This window comes from Phyllopteryx taeniolatus, chromosome 14, assembly GCF_024500385.1.
Source record: "Phyllopteryx taeniolatus isolate TA_2022b chromosome 14, UOR_Ptae_1.2, whole genome shotgun sequence".
Lineage (NCBI taxonomy): Eukaryota > Metazoa > Chordata > Actinopteri > Syngnathiformes > Syngnathidae > Phyllopteryx > Phyllopteryx taeniolatus.
In genome coordinates, this window is record NC_084515.1 from 26,388,391 (window position 1) to 26,409,173 (window position 20,783).

The 20,783-nt window shown below is 45.5% G+C and overlaps 1 protein-coding gene across 2 annotated transcripts in view; it reads right to left on the reverse strand.

The window, feature by feature from the left end:
• The window catches only part of LOC133489214 (phospholipid phosphatase-related protein type 4-like), a 206,143-nt gene that overhangs the window by 86,911 nt on the left and 98,449 nt on the right, over positions 1–20,783 (reverse strand). For both annotated transcript variants that reach the window (XM_061798087.1, XM_061798086.1), the window contains exons 5-6: positions 4,238–4,295; positions 3,817–3,990 (exon numbers count right to left, since the gene is read on the reverse strand). In XM_061798087.1, the coding sequence (XP_061654071.1) occupies positions 3,817–3,990; positions 4,238–4,295 (232 nt within the window). The remainder of the gene's footprint in view (positions 1–3,816; positions 3,991–4,237; positions 4,296–20,783) is intronic.

The following is a 20,783-nucleotide window of genomic DNA, read 5'->3' on the forward strand; positions in this document are numbered from 1 at the left end:
GGTTCGCAAGTAGAGGAAGCAGGAAAACGAGCTTCGCCAAGTCAAGAAGACAAAGCTGAGTTTCCGCGTCAAGGATATATAGGGTTTTATGGTGTAACTCGTCTGGGGGTAAACAAGGATGTTTATTGCAGTATGGTATAAAATGGAAATCAGATAAGGGTGTGGGAGTGTGTTGCAGGAAATCTCACAGCAGGTTGCATGTGAAGGCCACAAAGAACACATGTTGGAGAAGACAATGGCTGCGGGGGGTCACTGTAAACATGAGATGCAAGACTGTGGAGACGGCGCCTGAAGCCAGCGGCAAATGGTCATCCTTCTGCAGAGCAATGATGACGTCAGATGGGACCATCGACCAATCGGACGACAGTTTTATTTGTAGTTCTTTCACGAAAACGAACACGCATTGAACCTCGAGAGTAATACGTGATTATCAAATTCAGGTTCCTTCACGCGGAAACAAGGCGAGGTGGCTCGAGTTGGAAGACCAACTCAAGCAATGGATTAATGAGAAAAGAACAGCCGGGCGAAGTGTCTCTACAGTCACTATTGGACTGAGGACAATAACGCTTGCAGAAGAAATTAAAATCAAACATTTTCAAGGAGGTCCGTCTTGGTGCTTTCGTTTTTTGAAACTGCGCCATCTATCCGGGCAAGGACTACCGTGGCGCAGCAACTTGCGGCGGATTACAAGGAAAAGCTGGCCATCTCCCGCTCCTACCGCAGTAAAAAGATTGCCCACAAACACATCCAGCCAAACCACATCACCAACATGGACGAGGTGCCGCTCACTTTCGACATCCCGGTAAACCACACTGTGGAGAAGAAGGGGACCACCACGGTAGCGATACGTACAACGGGGCACGAGAAGTCGGCTTTTACTCTTGTGCTTGGTTGCCATTGTAATGGACAGAAACTGCCACCTATGGTGATTTTTAAGAGGAAGACGCTGCCTAAAGAAAAGTTTCCAGCCGAATCGTTAAAACCAATCAAATGGGCTGGATGGACAAGGAGAAAATGAGAGAGTGGCTGAGTGAGGTGTACGTAAAGAGACCGGATGTTTTTTTCCATGCGACACCGTCCCTGTTGATCTGTGACTCCATGCGCGCCCATCTCACAGTCGCTGTGAAAAACCAAGTGCAACTAAGACTGGGAGGCAACGCCTAGCAAGTTACGCCACCATATGTGAATGGATTGTGGATGCTTGGCTAAGGTATCTGCTTTGACTGTTGTCCGAGCTTTCGCGAAAGCCGGCATCATTGCTGAACAGTCCACCGGCAACGAGACTGACTCTGACAATGACGAGAGGGAACCTGCCGTCTTTGATGGAAAACTTGCCCATCTGTTCATTTCGGATACAGAAGATGAGGACTTTGGTGGATTTGTGGATGAGGATTGATCAAAAAATAACGTGAGTACATTGTTAAATACTTCAATAAAGTACAACCGAACTCAGTTTTGCTCCCGGTGCCTTTTTAAAAACATTGTTTTAGCCTGCATGCATGCTACCGTATGTTTTAAGCTAGCGTACGTTTACCATGCCTGCGCCCAATAATACGGTGCGCCTTATGTATGTGTTAAATGCAGAAATAGACCCCGCAACAGAGACTGCGCCTTTTAATACGGTGCGCCTTATCGTGGTGAAAATACAGTATTTATATATATATATTAGGCTTTACACGATCAGGATTTTTGGGGCCGATCACCGATCAGCGAGTTTAAAAAACCAATAACCGATAACCGATACGATCACAAGATGGAGGAATGTGTCTATTTAAATGACCTGTTCATTTACTGTATATACTTATGTACTTAATTGCTCAAAAAATATATTTATAATAAATAATGTATCTTTGTTCCTCTATTTATGCCAGTGAGGCATAGTGACAGACAGAACAAATTAATGGTCTTCTATTATATGGCAGGAAGTAAATACAGTAATTAATGTATCCACTTTTTGTGACATTTTTGTTTGTTGGTGTGCCGTGAGATTTTTCAATTGTAAAATATGTTCCTTGGCTCCATAAAGGTTGGAAATCACTCCTCTAGTCAGATCGTGTATTCTAATCAGTCAGGTCAAACCAACATTACATGACAGAAATAATGGGTGCTAACTTACTGTAATTAAATTACTATATTTTTAATTAAATTACAAACTGAAACTTTCGAACATGATTCGACAGAACGGTAGTATGTTTACACCCAACCGTTTGTGGTACCACTAGCTTGCTAGGATACATAACATTTTATTGCCTGCTTATGAGCCGTATCGTATTAAAAGTACATGAACATACCTCAAGCAAGCCTTAATCGAACGTCCTCTCCTGTCCTGAGCACCGGTGACCACCAACACACGTTTTTCCCCATTTTGTCCTTATAATACAAAGTCGACGCGCTCCACTCTTGTTATCGTCGCCACGGTAACGAGTGTATCCGGTCGCATTTGAGTTGACAAGATAAAGCCCAATGTTCGTAAAAAACGGGATGCGGTGGTATCCGAATACAAGATTTTATTGCAGTAGTTAAATTTGTCTTGTAGTCTGATCCGGACATTACGTGTTGCCTGTCTCCGACGTGTTGTCTGTCCCACACCGACGACATGTGCTTTTTTTAAATAACTTCATTGGCCGTCAGATATTTACAGACACGCGACAAGGCTAAAAATAAACTAGCTTTTGGATTCAAATATACTGTGCATGCAGCGACGTCTTTTGCAGAGCCGATCAATGACATCATTGATTGGATCAGTGAATTATGACATTAAAGCCGATCAGCATAATATGCTAAATATCGGCCGATACTGATCAGCCCGATAAAATCGGTGTAAAGTCTAATATATATATATGCCCTGCGACTGACTGGCGACCAGTTCAGGGTGTACTCCGCCGTTCGCCCGAAGTCAGCTGGGATAGGCTCCAGCGCCCCGTGACCCTAACCAGGATAAGCGGTGTTGAAAATGGATAGGATGGATGGATGGATATATATATATATATATATATATATATATATATATATATACTTTGAACAGTACAGTATAGTTCTGTATATCCATTAATCCTCTGCTTAGCCTCACTAGGAGCGCAGATGTGCTAGATATGTGTACAAACTTTTACAAAAATAGGGACTTTAGTCGAGCCTGCAACCAATTATTCATGTTTATATTATTTCTTATGGGAAAATTATGTTCAATTTACGAACTTTTAAATTTACAATCCCCATGCAAGAACAAATTAACTTTGTAAATCGACGTTTCACTGTAATGAATTTATAATGCACAATAATAATAATTGTTAATAATTGTTTTAAAGGTTGTGGGCAATGTCAATACAACCGAAAGAGAAAAAAAATACCATTCTGCAAGGTCAGGGGAAAGTTAGGGCAATGTTGAGGGAACCAAGCATGTCACCAACACGTAACATTTACAAGTAATAGTCTTGTGTGCGTGTGGATGCTCGCACATGCCTAAATTTGTAGAGACCTCAAGTTCAAGTTATAAAACGAAACCTGGATGCATCTCTTTTATACATCAACTGTCAGTTCTCGACATACATCCATTTTGAACTGTGAGCAGTTTAACACACACACTCGCGCACGCACACACACACACACACACACACACACACACAAACCTTACTGCTTTTAATAATCCGATTATTTTGTAGGTGCACACAAGTATGGATCCTACACACTATTTTATAAATAAGACTCCAGTTATTGCAAGTCTTTCTATGTTTCTCACTAGAATATACATATAGGACTTGGAAGTCTCATCTTTCCACGTTCAAAACAAAGGGATAAAAGATTTGTTGACTGCATTACCAGGTATGTAGCAACAGCTATCCCCAGAATCCATCCACAGTAGACATCAACAGGATGGTTTCGGAACTGTATGATCCTGGTTAATCCGGCTAGGATGGCGAACATGATGAATGAAAAAACCAACAGAGGCTTCAGCAGCTTTGTGGAGTCTGTCAGCACTGTGTTTAAATAAATCTGAAACACAATTCAAAACCTTTGACATAATCCCATCATGCATAATTCTATGATATCCATTTCATTGATGAAAAATAAGTCGTGTTTTTCAATATTATTAACTGACATTGAAACACAGACATATAAAAGGTATAATAAGTTATGCAGTATTTTACGTGTGTGTGTGTGTGTGTGTGTGTGTGTGTGTGTGTGTGTGTGTGTGTGTGTATTTGCTTGCGGACATGCCTGAGTGTGTGGATGAACTTACTGAGACATAAACAGCTGCAAAGCCAGCCATAGAAGCATGCTGGGAGGGGAAAGACTTCCTGTACAATAAGAAGAAATTATTTGTGGCTTCATGCAGCAAAAGAAAACACATTCCTACATTTTTATCTGAGGGTTTAACATGGTTGAAATTATACAGAAGGCAATAGGAGCTGAGCTCCAGTGAAGACAATACAATTCCATCTTTGGTAGTTAGCAATATACTGTATGCATGATCACAACCACTATTTTAAATACATGAATAAAAATGTGGCTATTTAAATAAATTAAAAAAACAACTGTTAATGCAATATTTGCAGTAGCGAATGACAATATTGCTTGCACTTTACCAGCTTTAGCTAGTGGGGGCAGTATAGGCACTCTAATTACTGTATTTTCCTAATTTACTGTAGAATTATTGATATATTATCATTTTTAAGTCATTCTTCAGGGGTCTGCACTAGCCTTTGCACTAGTAGCACTGGTGCAACCAACGTTTTCAGTTGGTTGCACCAGCATATGATTTGGTCGTACTATTTTTTGAGGTGGTACAGCATGACCATGGGATACCATAGTTTTGCATGAAGTAAAGACTGAAAGTGACTCCAGGTATGATATTTTCTAAATATGTTACTATGAACAATAAGTCTGTCCGTAACAAGCAGTAACAGGTAAAACAGGTCAATTAAATTTCAAAAATAAAAAAAACCCAAAAAATCATTAGTTCGCCTCAGAGGGACCAGTTCTTATAGTGAGGGCTCTAACCCTCTTCCCCAGAGAGATTGCATAAGTGTATCACCACCATATAAAAGTATCATGTTTGATTATTTACACTATTTTGCAAATTATTTACCAACAAAAGAAATCAATTTACCTATTTAAAATCATAGTCCCAAACAGAACATGGAAAAATCATTACTACTTCAATAATTGCACTTTATTTTAATGGTAGTTTGTTTTCCATACAATCTTCTTTAAAAGAGTCTGGGCTTTTTAACTTTGCACATATAGTACAGTATGTTCATATGTCTATGGTATAAACAGGGTTTAGACATAGATAGATAGATAGATAGATAGATAGATAGATAGATAGATAGATAGATAGATAGATAGATAGATAGATAGATAGATAGATAGATAGATAGATAGATAGATAGATAGATAGATAGCTTTGCTAGGTTCATAAAGTTACTAAAACCTTTGCACACAACTCTGTGTTTGTTATAATGAGTGAAATGAAACGACACACCCTCGTGATTTTGAGATCATATGTGACGTCACTCGGGATAACAACTTTTGGTTTCATTCCCGTAACAAATGTAGCAGCATTGATAATGTGTGTAAAAAGAAAAGCTGTAGGTGACTTGCGGCAGGAGGAGTTTACCGGCTTGCCGGACTTTGCAAAGTAGGTACGGGCTAGCTAGCTTGCTCACCACTAGTCCAGATGAGTTGAAGGCTCGCACTTGTCATTGTAAATGAATTAGTAGTGGGCCAGCGTCAATATAGGCACGTGGTGACCGCTGCCCAGGGTACGTTGTGGTGGCATATGTGGTGCGCAAAACTGCACGTGAACGCGATGGTGCTGTTGATAATAGCGTGTCCTATCTGGAAGAAGCTGTCAATTATGTTACAGCAGGCAGCTAATCAAGGCGTCACGGTGGTCGACTGGTTAGCACGTCTGCCTCACAGTTCTGACGATTTGAATCCCGGCCTCGCCTATGTGGAGTTTGCATGTTCTCCCCGTGCCTGCATGGGTTTTCTCCGGGCACTCCGGTTTCCTCTCACATCCCCAAAACATGTGGTGGGTTGATTGAAGACTCTAAATTGCCCATAGGTGTGAATGTGAGTGAATGGTTGTTTGTTTATATGTGCCCTGCGATTGGGTGGCGACCAGTTCGGGTGTATCCCGCCTCTTGCCCGAAGATAGCTGGGATAGGCTCCAGCATGCCCGTGACTCTTGTGAGGATAAACCGGTACAGGCAGCCAATCATATTGCAGCGGGTCACTTTTAACTCCAATGGATTCACAACGATTGAGACGGGTTCACACCGTCCCAACGCTCTCTCTCTCTCTCTCTCTCGTGCAGGAGGAGGAGAAAAAAGGCGACTTTCAACCATTAAAATATGCGACAAGATGACTTATTTTTAATCCCACAAACTGAAAAAAGGTCGCATATGAGACCAATTTGCAATCTCGAACCCTGCTCTTATCTTTTTATGTAGTATGGTTCAACAAGAAATAAATAGGTTGCTACTTGTAAGTTGCTTAGTGGTACAAATCAAGTGGTTAAAAGTATAACTTTACAACTGTATACATCTGTACGTGCAGTTAGCTTTTATTCTTTATGGGTGGTCACTCACTCAAAACAGTTACTATTTTTAGGTGGCTTCCATTAGGGTACTGAGAGGCGCAGGTGATTATTTATTGTTGTAGAGAATAGATGAATGCACTTTTTGCATTAAAATATGTCAGTTTGATAAATGGATGCCTAGTTGTACTCAGAAGTGACAATAATGAGGATTACTTATTAGAAGGTGGTGTCCACAGATGGTTCCCTGAAACTGTGTAGCACTGCGTGCAATGGCGTTGACGGGAATCTGGACATCAATTCAAAGCAAACTGAAACTCAACAGCAACAACCTTCTACGAATATTGTTCGGAATGTAAAGAAAAACTCAAAAGCAACTTCAGCTGAAGTTTAGGCTTCTCTGCAAAAAAAGTGGTGTGACTATTTCAAGATACACAATAAAGAGCTTCTTGAACATAAATGGAATGCACACTTGAGTTGACCAATGCCACAAAACAGCTCGCTTACAATATGCCAGACAGCACCGAGAGAAGCCTCAAAATGTCTGGAGCTGATTCGATATCTCGATACACGGGTTATGATTCAATTAAAAAATTAAATTAAAAAATTATATCTCTAAGGATACTTTTATTTATCAATTATTGCTTATTTATCAACTATTTTGTGCACGAGACTACGACTTCGACTTCCACATCGGGCGCTGCTTGCGTCATCCAATTTAAGTGCTAGTGGCGTTTACCAATCAAACAATACAAAAAATTCACATGACCTCACACAACGTCTTCCATTGGGCATAGGTATTCACACTAGATAAGCCTGCCCGCTGATCGTTGTGTGTACGTGGCGGCCATGTTGGGTAGGTCGTCGTTACCATGAAAGCAACGGCACGCTAGTCGTTTACATTTAGATGAACAAAAACAACAGCTTTCATGTATTAAAGGATTTGTCTGGCACTGTCTGCCCAAATGTGGATATTTTAGATCACTTATAACTTGAGAAAACACCGTGCATGAAATTGCAGATGTTTTTTTTGTAGTTTTGACTGTGCATACACACACGCAGCAACATCAGAATTTGTACATTCACATTTTAGTTTGTATTTTTTTTTTAATTGATGTTAATGCTATGGTAAAAAAATAAATAAAAATAAAATCAGAAGCTACTCACTATTTACTCAGTACTTGAGTAATAATTTCACTGTGTACTTTTTAGTCTTACTCAAGTAATTTTTTGGAATCAGAATCAGAAGGATTCTTAGTTATCTGGTAATTATTTAGTTAGTTATCTTAGTTATCTGGTATTATTTTATTTTTTTTTGACAATTGTGCAAAAAGATGCAGAGTCCTCTAGCACTTAGAGCAGTTCGAAAGATTAATATTGGAATAATCCGGTGCAATGACCATTGTGCAAAGGGCGCCGAGACTTCAAGCGAGTAGTGTGATAATCTGGGACAATGTTGATTGTGCAAATGTTGCAGATACTCCTCAATCAGTGTGCAAATGGAGCAGATGCTACTCTGGCATGAGTGGCCAGTATTGGTCAACAACAGATATGCAAATAGTGCAGCGTGGCGAGACTACTACAGTCAGTGCAAGAATAATGTATAACTGTGTAGAACTGCCTCAGCAGCTCCTGTGGCAGGCCGTGCTTTCTCAGATGCCGCAGGAAGTACATCCTCTGCTCGGCCTTTTTGAGGACGGAGTTGATGTTGGTCGCCCACTTCAGGTCCTGAGAGACTGTAATTCCCAGGAACTTGAAGGTCTCGACGGTTGACATAAGGCAGCTGGACAACGTGAGGGGCAGCTGTGGCGAAGGATGCCTCCTGAAGTCCACGATCACCTCTACAGTCTTGAGCGTGTTCAGCTCCAAGTTGTGTCGGCCGCACCACAGCTCCACCCACTCCACTTCCTGTCGATATGCAGACTCGTCACCGTCCTTGATGAGGCTGATGACAGTGGTGTCATCTGCAAACTTCAGGAGTTTGACACCCGGGTGCAGTCGTTCGTGTAGAGAGAGAAGAGCAGCGGCGAGAGGACACAACCATGGAGCACCCCAGTGCTGATGCTGCGTGTGGATGAGGTGGCCTCCCCCAGCCTCACCTGCTGTGTCCTGCCTGTCAGGATGGATGAAAGGAGTTCAGGGATGATGGTGTTGAACGCTGAGCTGAAGTCCACGAACAGGATCCTCGCGTAGGTCCCTGCACTGTCGAGGTGTTCTAGGACAAAGTCCAGTCCCATGTTGACTGCATCATCCGCAGACCTGTTTGCTCGGTAGGCAAACTGCAGGGGGTCCAGCAGGGACCCTGTGACGCTCTTGAGGTGGTCCAGCACGAGATGTTCAAATGACTTCATGACCACAGATGTCACGGCGACAGGCCTGTAGTCATTTAGAGATTGTAGATTTCTTGGTGACTGGAATGATGGTGGAGCGTTTGAAACAGGATGGTACTTTGCACAGTTCCAGAGATCTATTGAATATCTGTGAGAAGACTGGACCGAGCTGGTCAGCGCAGACTTTGAAGCAGGATGGGGACACATGGTTTGGGCCTGCCGCCTCGTTAATCTTTTGTTGTTTGAAGATGCGTCTCACATTCTGTTCATGGATGGTTAACGCAGAAGTCGGGGGTGTGATTGTGGTCGGTGGTGCGGCTGGGTGGGTGTGGCGTGTGAAAGTGTCCTTTTCAAATCTGCAGTAGAAGGTATTCAAGTTGTTGGTTATGTGCTATTGTTCTCAGCTTGGGGGGATCGTCGCTTCTAATTGGTTAGTGATTGGAATGCATGCCAGACTTATTTAGAGTCGTTAGCGCTAAACTGTTTTTCCAACTTTGCTGCATAGTTCCTCTTTGCAATGTTAATTTGTTTAGTCAGCAGGTTTCTAGCGCGATTATACATGGCCCTGTCCCCGCTCTGATATGCGTCCTCCTTAGCTTGGCGAAGCTGCTTAAGTTTGGCAGTGAACCACGGCTTGTTGTTGTTGAATGTGCGAAATGACTCTTCACAGAAACTGATATAGAATGTGACAGTGTCCGTATATTCATCCAGGCTGCCAGCTGAATTTTCAAAGACACTCCAGTCTGTGCAGTCTAAACAGCTTTGAAGTTCTATCTTTGCTTCATTGGTCCACTTTTTCACTGTTTTCACTGTAGGCTTCACGCATTTAAGTTCTTGCCTGTACGTCGGTATTAAGTGAATTAAGCAGTGATCAGATGAGCCCAGGGCTGCACGAGGTATAGCACGGTATGCGTTATTTAGCGTAGTATAGCAGTGGTCTAAAATGTTATTTTCCCTGGTAGGACAGTCGATTCGCTGCTTGTATTTAGGGAGTTCGTGGTTGAGTTTAGCTTTGTTAAAGACTACTATTTACTTTTACTTCAGTCACATCATTCTCAAGTAACAGCATTCTTACACGAGGACAATGTTTGGCTACTCTACCCACCTCTGGAGCGGACATCCTCTATTGCTACTCTTACGTTTAAGCAACATTTTTTGCTCGTCCGATCAGGTATTTGTTGGGCTGGTCTTTTGTATTTTCACGTTGAAGTGCTGCGGGTTGAGACCGTGTTTGTGGTCCCAAGTGGAACCGCAAAGCTCACGAAACTACTGCAACAAGAGCTGATCTGCTAGTACATTTTGTATTAATTAGGAAATGCGGCTACAATTATCTAACTAGTTTACTGATGTTAATGTTAAATGTATTACGCGACGGAGCGCTGTTAAGGATTATGTCATAACACAGAATGAACTAACTTCAATTTTAGATTTTTTCCAGAATGAGAGTGCTTAAAGAGGAGGATGGTATTCGTGTGGCACAGCTTGAAGCAGGCATCAGGTGCAGGTGGAGCTGGGGCGAGTTGGAGGCCAGAACAGAAAAGCAAAGAAATGAAGCAAATTTTATTTTAATCTTAAATTTCTACATCAACATGTAGTTGAGCGGTGTAAATAAGTTGTTCTGCGTGAATAATATTTGTTTTGACGTATTGTACTCTTTATAGTCATCCAGATTGCTTAATTTATGTTAAAATAAAAATAATTCTCTGTGGGTGCTCGGGGGATTCCCCCAGACACCCCCAAATTTACCCCCCCACCCACCAATTTTTTTTTGGGATCACCTTTTTCATGCCTTTGGTGTTTGCATGTCTGTATTTTTCAAAAATGTAAAAGACCACTTATCCCTGAGCATTGTTGCTTGATGGCACTGTAAAAAATAAACAACAAAATAGCTTAGATATTTTTAAATATCAACATAATTACTAAGATAAACAACAACAATTTTTTTGTGAGATAAAATAATGTGCACAAACAATATTTAGCTAGGACCCCCACTCCACACATGCAGTGCTTTTTTTTTTCTTTTCTTTAGGAACAATCACACTGCTTCCTGAGTGCTGACTGACTTTTTGAACTTTAAGTTGTGATTACTAGCTTCACTCAACTGGCCATCGTTGCGTTAGCTTCAGGACATATCAGTCTGTGTGTCCTTTTAATGGACACCATGGATGTTCACAGGAGTTCTTTTTTTGGGTCACACGGTACTAATACTGTGTAACAAATATTGCTGACTCCAAAAAAGACAGAACTCCAAACCGAAGGATAAATGGCCGTCCAAACCAGCTGTCAGTAATACCATCATGAAAGACCCCCACTGGGTACAACGACCAAAAGACATTAGGTCTGGACTAACGTAATTAGCAATAGCTTGATAAGTCAGATTTGCAAAGCCACAAACTGGTGGATCAAAGAGAATTTGTCCCTTTTGAAAGGACACATTTTGAAGAGAACTCCTGTGATTACAAAAAGTTGCTGAACACTGAAGCAACAGCAGCCCTAAGAAGGGGAATCTTGGGACTGACAAACTGCTGATGCAAAGCTTAAGATCGTGTTTCCCTATATTGCAGATGAGGAAATGTGATTTTATTCCTGATGTCTGTTGAGCTGCGTTACCTTTTCCCTGGCATTCTGTCTTGATATAATATTATCAATGTTGACTGGTCCCATTAGCAGATGGAGGCGGAAGAAGTCGTGAAGAATGGTTTATTTGTATTTTAGTTCAGGGTGGGATCTCCAAGGCGTGATGATGGACCGTCAGGACAAGGAACGTGCGGGAAGCGGTGGCATGAGTAGGTGAAAGAGCTTGGCGACGTGGCTGGAGAAAACAGTGAGGCGGGGAGCACGGAATAAGCACTGCGGACGAAGAGGAACACGGAGATGAGTACAAGTGTGGGGCATAGCGTAGCTTCCATTCGAGGAACGAGCCAATATACCACAATTGAACATTAATACTCTGGCACCGATTTCCTGGATCTGGCAGGCTTAAATGCAGGCAGTGTAGAGTGCTGATTGGCAATAGGTGCGTGGCCGAGGTGGTGCTGATTACTGGGAGGGAGAGAGCAAGAGGGCGAAATGAGCGCAAAGCGCCACCCAAGCTCCAACAATGGAACTGCAGGGACAGACCATGACAATACCCCCCTTCAACGGACGCCTCCAGGCATCCTAACCGGCTTCCCAGGGTGAGCCGCGTATAAATCCCTAGTCAGGGAGTCATCAAGGATCAGATTGCGGGAGGTCCAGGGCTTTCACCGGACCATACCGCTCCCAGTCCACAGGAAACTGGAACCCCCTTCCCCTGGGCCTCACATCAAGGATGCATGACGCAGTGATAGCAAGATGGTCGTCGATAACACGGGGGAGAGGGGGAATGGAGGAGGCACAGCCGGAGGGCTGAGAACGCAAGTGGAGACAGGTTTGAATAGAGACACGTTGAACGTCAGATGGATCTTGAGGGATTTCGGGAGTTTTAATTGAACTGACATGGGATTAAAGTAAAGATTTTAGTGATCGGGAAGGGACCAATCAAGCGTGGAGTGAGTTTGTGGGATTCAGTCTGGAGTAGGAAGTAGTGGTGGGCAAGTGAAGCCTCATGAAGCACTGAGGCTTTCCTAACAATTGTGCCGAAAAAGCTTCAAAGCGTCAAGGCTTCAGTGGCGGTGACATCTGGTGGACAACTGAGGCAACCTCTCAAGAACACGACTGAAGCACTGGCACTGTTTCCCATGACAGCAATAAAAGTTGTCCCCTGGCCATGATGTAAAAAAGCAGTAAAATACATCTACAAGACAATATAATACAGGATACATAATCAAACTATTAAGAGAGAATAAAACCATAATTTTTTTGATCGTAACAAAAAAACAACATAACATACTGCTAGTATGGCGCCAAACGACTCAAATCTGTCAAACCTGTCAAGCTGTCATTGGCTCAGAATGCGTTGAAACGCCATGAGCCAATGAAAAGCTTCAAAACATTTTGAAGGAATGGAGTGCGAATAGAAACAGCGATGACGTTCCAAGCTTCAAATGTCATCAGTCACATGATACTGGTGTTTTGATACTAGCTCCGACACAGCGTTTCGAATCACTCCACTTCAGGAAGAGTGACACAAGCTCCAAAGCCTTGGTTTCATTTGCCCATCACTAGCGGGAGGTCACGGGAGGAGAGCCAAACCGTCTGACCCACCTTGTACTCAGGTCAGGGAGAGTGACGAAGATCCGCAAGCCGTTTATTCCTCTTGGCAGACTGATTCAGAGCCGCCCTGACGTCCTTCCAAATGACTGAAACTTTTGCAGGTGATCCCTCACCGCAGGAACCACCACAGTATGCTCCTGGGAGTTGTGGGCATATTCGATCCATGGAAGAAAGGTGCTCCAGGAGGTGGGATTGCGTGCGTTGCGGGAACCAGGGCAGAAGGAGAAGTTGAAATTAAATTGGCTCAGGAAGAGGGCCCACCGAGCTCGTCGAGGATTGAGACGTTTGGCGGAACGGAAATATGCAAGATTTTTATGATTGGTCCATATAATAAATGGAGAATCTGTCCCCTCCAGCCAATGCCTCCATTCCTCCAATGCCCAGACGATGGCCAGTAGCTCACGATTTCCTACGTCATAATTCTGCTCAGCTGGAGACAGACAACGGGAGAAAAAGGCACAAGGATGTTGTTTCTGGGATTTGGGGTCCCACTGGGAGAGAACGGGCCCCACCCCAGTGTCAGAGGCGTCGACCTCCACAACAAACTGGAGGGAGGGGTCGGGGTGTCTCAGGATAGGGGCACTGGTGAATAAGTCTTTTAGGTGCTCGAAGGCTTGGGATCCAGCAGGGGTCCACTGGAATGGAAAGCTGGTGGAAGTAAGGCTAGTGAGAGAAGTAGCCACTTTGCTGTAGTTGCGGATGAAACGACGGTAAAAATTGGCGAATCCTAAGAAATGTAGTTCTTTGCGGGAGGAGGGAATGAGCCAGTTGACGACTGCTTGGATCTTGGTGTAATTGTCCTCTGGCAATGATATAGCCCAGGAAGTGTACAGAGGAGAGGATTTATCAGGTTTGACAAAAAGGCGCTTCTCAAGGAGACGCTGGAGGATTTGGCGGACATGATGGTGATGTTCTTCGGGAGAACGTAAAAAAATGAGGATGTCGTCTAAATAGACGAAAATTAAACGGTTAAGGTGTGGAAAACGGCGGGGGCGTTGGTTAATCCAAATGGCATGACCAGGTATTCGAAGTGTCCTTGGGGGGTATTGAAAGCTGTTTTCCATTCATCCCCCTCTCTAATGCGAATGAGATGGTATGCATTGCGTAGATCCAATTTGGTGAATATATGGGTGTCGCAGCGGGGTTCAAATGAGGGGTCAATAAGGTGCACTGGAGATTTATTTTTTACGGTGATGTCATTGAGTCCACGGTAATCGATGCAGGGGCGGAGAGTGGTATTTTTTTTATTAACAAAGAAGAAGCCGACCCCCACGGGGGAAGAAGAGGACCGGATGAGTCCCAAACCCAAGGAGTCACGGATATAGTCCTCCATAGCCTTTTTCTCAGGGCAGGAAAGATTGAGGAGACGGCTGGAGGGCAGAGGGGCTCCTGGGAGGAGATCGATCGCGCAGTCGTAAGGGTGGTGAGGGGGTACTGAAATGGCAAGCTCTTTGCTAAAAACAGGAGAGAGGTTGGGATATTCTTCCGGCACCTGGGAGAGGCTGACCGGTGTGGCAAGTGGTTGAGGTTTGCTGGGGATTCCGAATACTAACGGAGTATCCAGGAAGGGAATAACAAAAACCTGGATGGTTTCACGGTGATTATCTGAGATGAGTAGAGTGAACAGAGCAGTTTGGTAGGTGACGGGGGAAATGAGTCGCCCAGGGCAGTGGGAGGGAAAGCTCGGTGAGGTGTTGGTTTGGCTCGGTCATTTGGTCTTATGGAGCATGTGGCAATGACGTGACCTGGTTGTCCACAATAGATACACAATCTATGATTGAAACGGCGCTGACGATCCTGAGGGTCTAATTTGGTGTTGCCGAGTTGCATGGGTTCACCCGATGCAGTGGGGGGTGAAGAGGAGGCAGTCGGGAGTTCAGAATGCGGCGGTATTGCTAGCGGCGCTGTGCCCGCGGAGGGTGATAATCTGCGCGTTCTTTCCCACAAGCGATTGTCAAGGCGAATGGACAACGAGATTAGGTCTTCAAATGAGGAGGGTTCGTCCCTGGTTGCGAGCTCGTCCTTAAGTTGCTCTGAAAGCCCTTTAAAAATAATACCCCTTAGCGCAGCGTCATCCCACCCACACTCACCCGCAAGAATTCTAAATTCGACTGAATAGGACGCCACGGAACTCGAGTCCTGAGTGAGTGTAAGAAGGCGTCGTGTGGCTTCCCTGCCCTGAACGGGGTGATCGAAGACCTTTTTAAATTTGGTGGAATAGGAGTCAAATGACGTGAATACGGGAGGAATGGTGCCATAGTGCGGTGTCCCATTTAGCTTTTCCGCGTAGGAGGTTGGTGACCTAGGAGGTTGGTGACCTAGGAGGTTGGTGACCTAGGGTAGTTTAATGGTTGTAGATTGAATACTAGGGAGCAATTGAGGAGGAAATCACTGCATGAACCTAAGTCCCGTGAGTATGGCTCGGGTGGAATAACATGAGACTCGGGGCTCGGAAGGACCACTGCGGATGAAGAGGAACAGTAGCGTAGCTTACAGGCGAGGATAGAGCCGATGTACCACGGTTGAATTTTAATACTCTGGCGGAGATTTCCTGCATCTGGCAGGCTTAAATGCAGGCAGTGTAGAGTGCTGATTGGCAACAGGTGCGCGGCCGAGGTGGTGCTGATTACCGAGAAAAGAGAGCGGGGGAGAAAGAAAGGGGTGCAAAACGCCACTCAAGCTCCCACGACGAAACTGCAGGGACAGACCATGACACATTCCTTCCCTCTTTCATGAGTATATATACGAAAGAATAGTATCTGGGTGGCGATGAAGATGATAAGTTTAAAATGACACAATAAGTCATGTTTAGATTCAAATGAAAGACAATTCATAACAAGATTATTTTCCGTACCCCAAAACTAGGTAAAAATTATGAGCCAAGCGTGAGATACGAGAGAAAGTTAGTCAGCCAACATTCTTTTTCAAGAAAATTAGCAAACAAAGAAACTTTCACGCCCATCATAAACTCGGGCGAGCACCCTTCTTATTTGTCCCGGCAAGTTTAAAAGGAGAAGCTCTCAGCCCGCCTCTTGAGTAGAGAAAGAAGGAGAGAAGCTTTTGTCTCTGCTCTGGTTTCTGACCTCTCGGGGTGCTAGGTTTCGACCCCAAGCTTTTTTTTCATCTTTTATTTACCACGGTGATCGCATTTTTGGGTCTATGCCACTGGCTGGCATTACGTGGCGTCGTAACTGAACAATTCTTGGCCTCAATGACCAAGTGGAAACCCGGTTTTGGCCGCAAGGCCAAACCACTGGCTACCCACGTGGCGAGATGTTTCAGCGCAGCAGCCGCTTGCTCCCAAACAGAGCCACGGTGTTGTGACCCGCCTAGCCAGCCAGACCTCTGTCGTGGACATGCTCCCCGCAAACTGAGGTGACACAATGACCCCCCCATAGTGTGATAAACTGCATTCTTCGAAGACGCCCTGCTGTGAGACTCCCACGACACTTTGAACCCTAAAGTAATTAGCAGGTCCCCTCAAAATCTTGGTTTACAGTCATCAAAGAGTTCTTTCTTCGTTTGAAGTCACAACAGCCCAAAAGGGACCGACTGATCGACGATGGGATGCAAATACAGCAACAAACTATTTGCTTAATATCCAAACGTGCATGCAAGGCGCCACCCAGTTGTGTTTGAGAGTACTGCAACCATGAACTCTCACATGATGTTTAACCAAGGATAAATATTTGTTTAATATTTCATTAACTCTGCAGAAATATTCCAAATGTATGCCTTGATGTCTGTGTCAGTGTGTCAACTAAGCTTTTTCAACTTTTTCCGAGCAACTGTGAGATTTTGAGGATTGTTTGTCCTGATGTGACTCCAAACAGCATGAAATGTGTTTTGAACTATAAGCAGTTGATTTGCCAAAACTAAAGTATAAACAGTCAGTCTGATATGCTTGACCTCTGAGTAAAGAGAGTACCAAATTGAGGTTATTTTATATTAATATATGATTTTAATCCCATTTTATCAAATTTGTAGACCAGATTCAAGCTGATGGGTCTGGGCTCCTCCAAGTCGGCAATCCCTCTTGCCCACGCCCTGCCTCTGGGGTATTTAACTCTTAACTCCTGCCTCCTCGCTTCGCTCATGTTTTTTTCTCTCCTCTTGTCATGCTGCCAGCTCGCCAGCCGGGCTGGCCATGGGCCACCCCTCCCCTTTTGCCCTTTCTTTATTCTGGCACACGGCTAGGTAACCGTGGGCCTTAGAGATGGAGATCCGGCTCCCTAGCCTCCGTGGAACCCTGCTGCTAAGCCTCCCGAACAGTTGATGCGGCTATCAGCCAAGCGTGACTCCTCTGGACTTACGAGCGGATCCCGGAAAGCAGACGTTGAGAGAGACGGTCCTACTCTCCCAGAAAGGTGTGATGCACAATTTTTTTCTTCTTCTGCCTCTTTTGTTTTGCTTTATTTTTCAAAAAAAATGTTCCTCCCGCAACCAAATCTGTCTCCTTGCTTCTTCTGAGACGCGCCCAGAGAGCGAGACCACCCACCAGCTTGAGCCTACTTGTGTTGAGTGGACGCTGCAAAACCTTTGCCAGAATGTACAGTATTAGTGCCTAATAATTTCGGGGAAATCACTAGGTTCCGACAAAATCTCAATTTTGTCGTCTCTCTCTCTCCAGTCCGCACTGGACTTAGCAAACGCACGTTTCCAACTTTTTATCATTATTAGTGTTATATTCTTTCTTTAGTTAGACACCTTTGTGTGTTTCCCTCTAGATCCCTTGTAGATGTCATTAAATCTACCATAAAATTCCACTCTTGGTTGTATTTTGTGTGTGTTCTGAGTTTAAGTAAATCTCTGTCATCTAGAACTCTAAATTTCATCAAGTGTAACAACCTTCAGATTACGAGACTGATGAAAAGGTTTGTCGTAATTTTCCCTAGATTTTAAACCTATAAAAAGTGACGTGGTGTTCCTTTATGAGACATATTAGTTTGATTTTAACAAACTTAAAATGACAGTAAACCGGAGGTAACGCAAGCATTGCTTCTGGTTTATTCTTTTCTGCTAAATTAATTTGAAAAAATTATCTAACTCATACACGCTACACCTCGGCACAATTGGTTCAAGAAAATAAATTTTTGGCAAAGCCAGGGGCTCACCACCTGTGGGATGGGCCATTGGGGTTGGGTGCAATGTGAGCTGGGTGGTGGCCGAAGGCGGGGACCTTGGCGATCCGATCCCGGTTACAGAAGATGGCTCTAGGGATGTGGAATGTCACCTCTCTGGCAGGGAAGAACCCCGAGCTGGTGTGTGAGGTTGAGAAGTTCTGACTAGATATAGTCGGACTCGCCTACACACACGGCTTGGGCTCTGGTACCAGTCCTCTCGAGAGGGGTTTGACTCTCTTCCACTCTGGAGCTCCCCACGGTGAGAGGCGCCAAGTAGGTGTGGGTATACTTATTGCCCCCCGGCTTTGCACCCGTACGTTGGGGTTTACCCCGGTGGGCGAGAGGGTAGCCTCCCTCCACCTTCGGGTGGGGGGACGGATCCTGACTGTTGTTTGTGCCTATGCACCAAACAGCAGTTCAGAGTACCCACCCTTTTTGGAGTCCTTGGAGGGGGTGCTGGAGAGCACTCCCGCTGGGGACTCCATCGTTCTGCTGGGGGACTTCAATGCTCACGTGGGCAGTGAGACCTGGAAGGGCGTGATTGGGAGGAACGGCCCCCCCGATCAGAACCCGAGCGGTGTTCTGTTATTGGACTTCTGTGTTCATCACGGATTGTCCATAATGAACACCATGCTCAAGCATAAGGGTGTCCATACGTGCACTTGGCACCCAGACACCCTAGGTCGCAGTGCGATGATCGACTTTGTGGTCGTGTCATCGGACCTGCGGCCGCATGTCTTGGAGACTCGGGTGAAGAGAGGGGCGGAGCTGTCAACTGATCACCACCTGGTGGTGAGTTGGGTCCGGATCGTGGGGGAAGATGCCGATCCGACGTGGCAGGCCCAGACGTATTGTAAGGGTCAGCTGGGAACGTCTGGCAGAATCCCCTGTCAGAAGGAGTTTCAACTCCCACCTCCGACAGAACTTTGCTCATGTTCCAGGGGAGGCGGGGGACATCGAGTCCGAGTGGACCACGTTCCGCGCCTCCATTGCTGAGGCGGCCGACCGGAGCTGTGGCAATAAGGTGGTCGGTGCCTGTCATGGCGGCAATCCCCGAACCCGTTGCTGGACACCAACGGTGAGGGATGCCGTCAAGCTGAAGAAGGAGTCCTATCGGGCTTTTTTGGCCGGTGGGACTCCTGAAGAAGCTGATGGGTACCGGCTGGCCAAGGGGAATGCAGCTTTGGTGGTCGATGAAGCAAAAACTCGGGCATGTGAGGAGTTCGGTGAGGCCCTGGAGATAGACTTCCGGGCGGCTTCGAGGAAATTCTGGTCCACCATCGGGCGTCTCAGGAGAGGAAAGCAGTACACCACCAATACTGTGTATAGTTTGGATGGGGCGCTGCTGACCTCGACTCGGGACGTTGTGAGTCGGTGGGGAGAATACTTCGAAGACCACCTCAATTCCACCGACACGCCTTCCGATGAGGAAGCAGAGTGTGGGTTCTCTGAGGCGGGCTCTCCTATCTCTGGGGCTGTCCTGGTTGACACGCCTCTGCAACATCGCATGGCCATCGGGATTAGCAGACTGGGGTGGTGGTCCCCCTTTTTAAGAAGGGTACGGTGTGTTCCAACTACAGGGGGATCACACTCCTCAGCCTCCCTGGTAAGGTCTATTCAGGGGTGCTGGAGAGGAGGGTCCGTCGGAAAGTCGAATCTCAGATTCAGGATGAGCAGTGTGGTTTTCGTCCTGGTCATGGAACAGTGGACCAGCTCTACACCCTCAGCAGAGTCCTCGAGGGTGCATGGGAGTTCGCCCAACCAGTCTACATGTGTTTTGTGGACTTGGAGAAGGCGTTCGACCGTGTCCCTCGGGGAGTCCTGTGGAGGGTGCTTTGGGAGTATGGGGTACCGAACACCCTGATACGGGCTGTTCGGTCCCTGTACGACCGAAGTCAGAGTTTGGTCCGCATATCCGGCAGTGAGTCGGACTCCGCCAAGGTTGCCCTTTGTCACCGATTCTGAAGGCGTCGAGGGGTTCCGGTTTTGTGGCCTCAGTATTACATATCTGCTTTTTGCAGATGATGTGGTTCTGTTGGCTTCATCAAGCCGTGACCTCCAACTCTCGCTGGAGCAGTTCGCAGCAGAGTGTGAAGCGGCTGGGATGAGAATCAGCACCTCCAAATCTGAGACCATGGTCGTCAGTCGGAAAAGGGTGGCATGCCCTCTCCAGGTCGGGGATGAGATCCTGCCCCGAGTGGAGGAGTTCAAATATCTTGGGGTCTTGTTCACGAGTGAGGGAAGAATGGAACGGGAGATCGACAGGCGGATCGGTGTAGCTTCTGCAGTGATGCAGACTTTGTATCGGTCCGTTGTGGTAAAGAAGGAGCTAAGCCGAAAGGCGAAGCTCTCAATTTACCGGTCGATCTACGTTCCTACCCTCACCTATGGTCAGGAGCTGTGGGTCTTGACCGAAAGAACAAGATCCCGGATACAAGCGGCCGAAATGAGTTTCCTTCGCAGGGTGTCTGGGCTCTCCCTTAGAGATAGGGTGAGAAGCTCGGTCATCCGGGAGGATCTCAGAGTAGAGATCCACATCGAGAGGAGCCAGATGAGGTGGCTGGGGCATCTGATTCGGATGCCTCCCGGACGCCT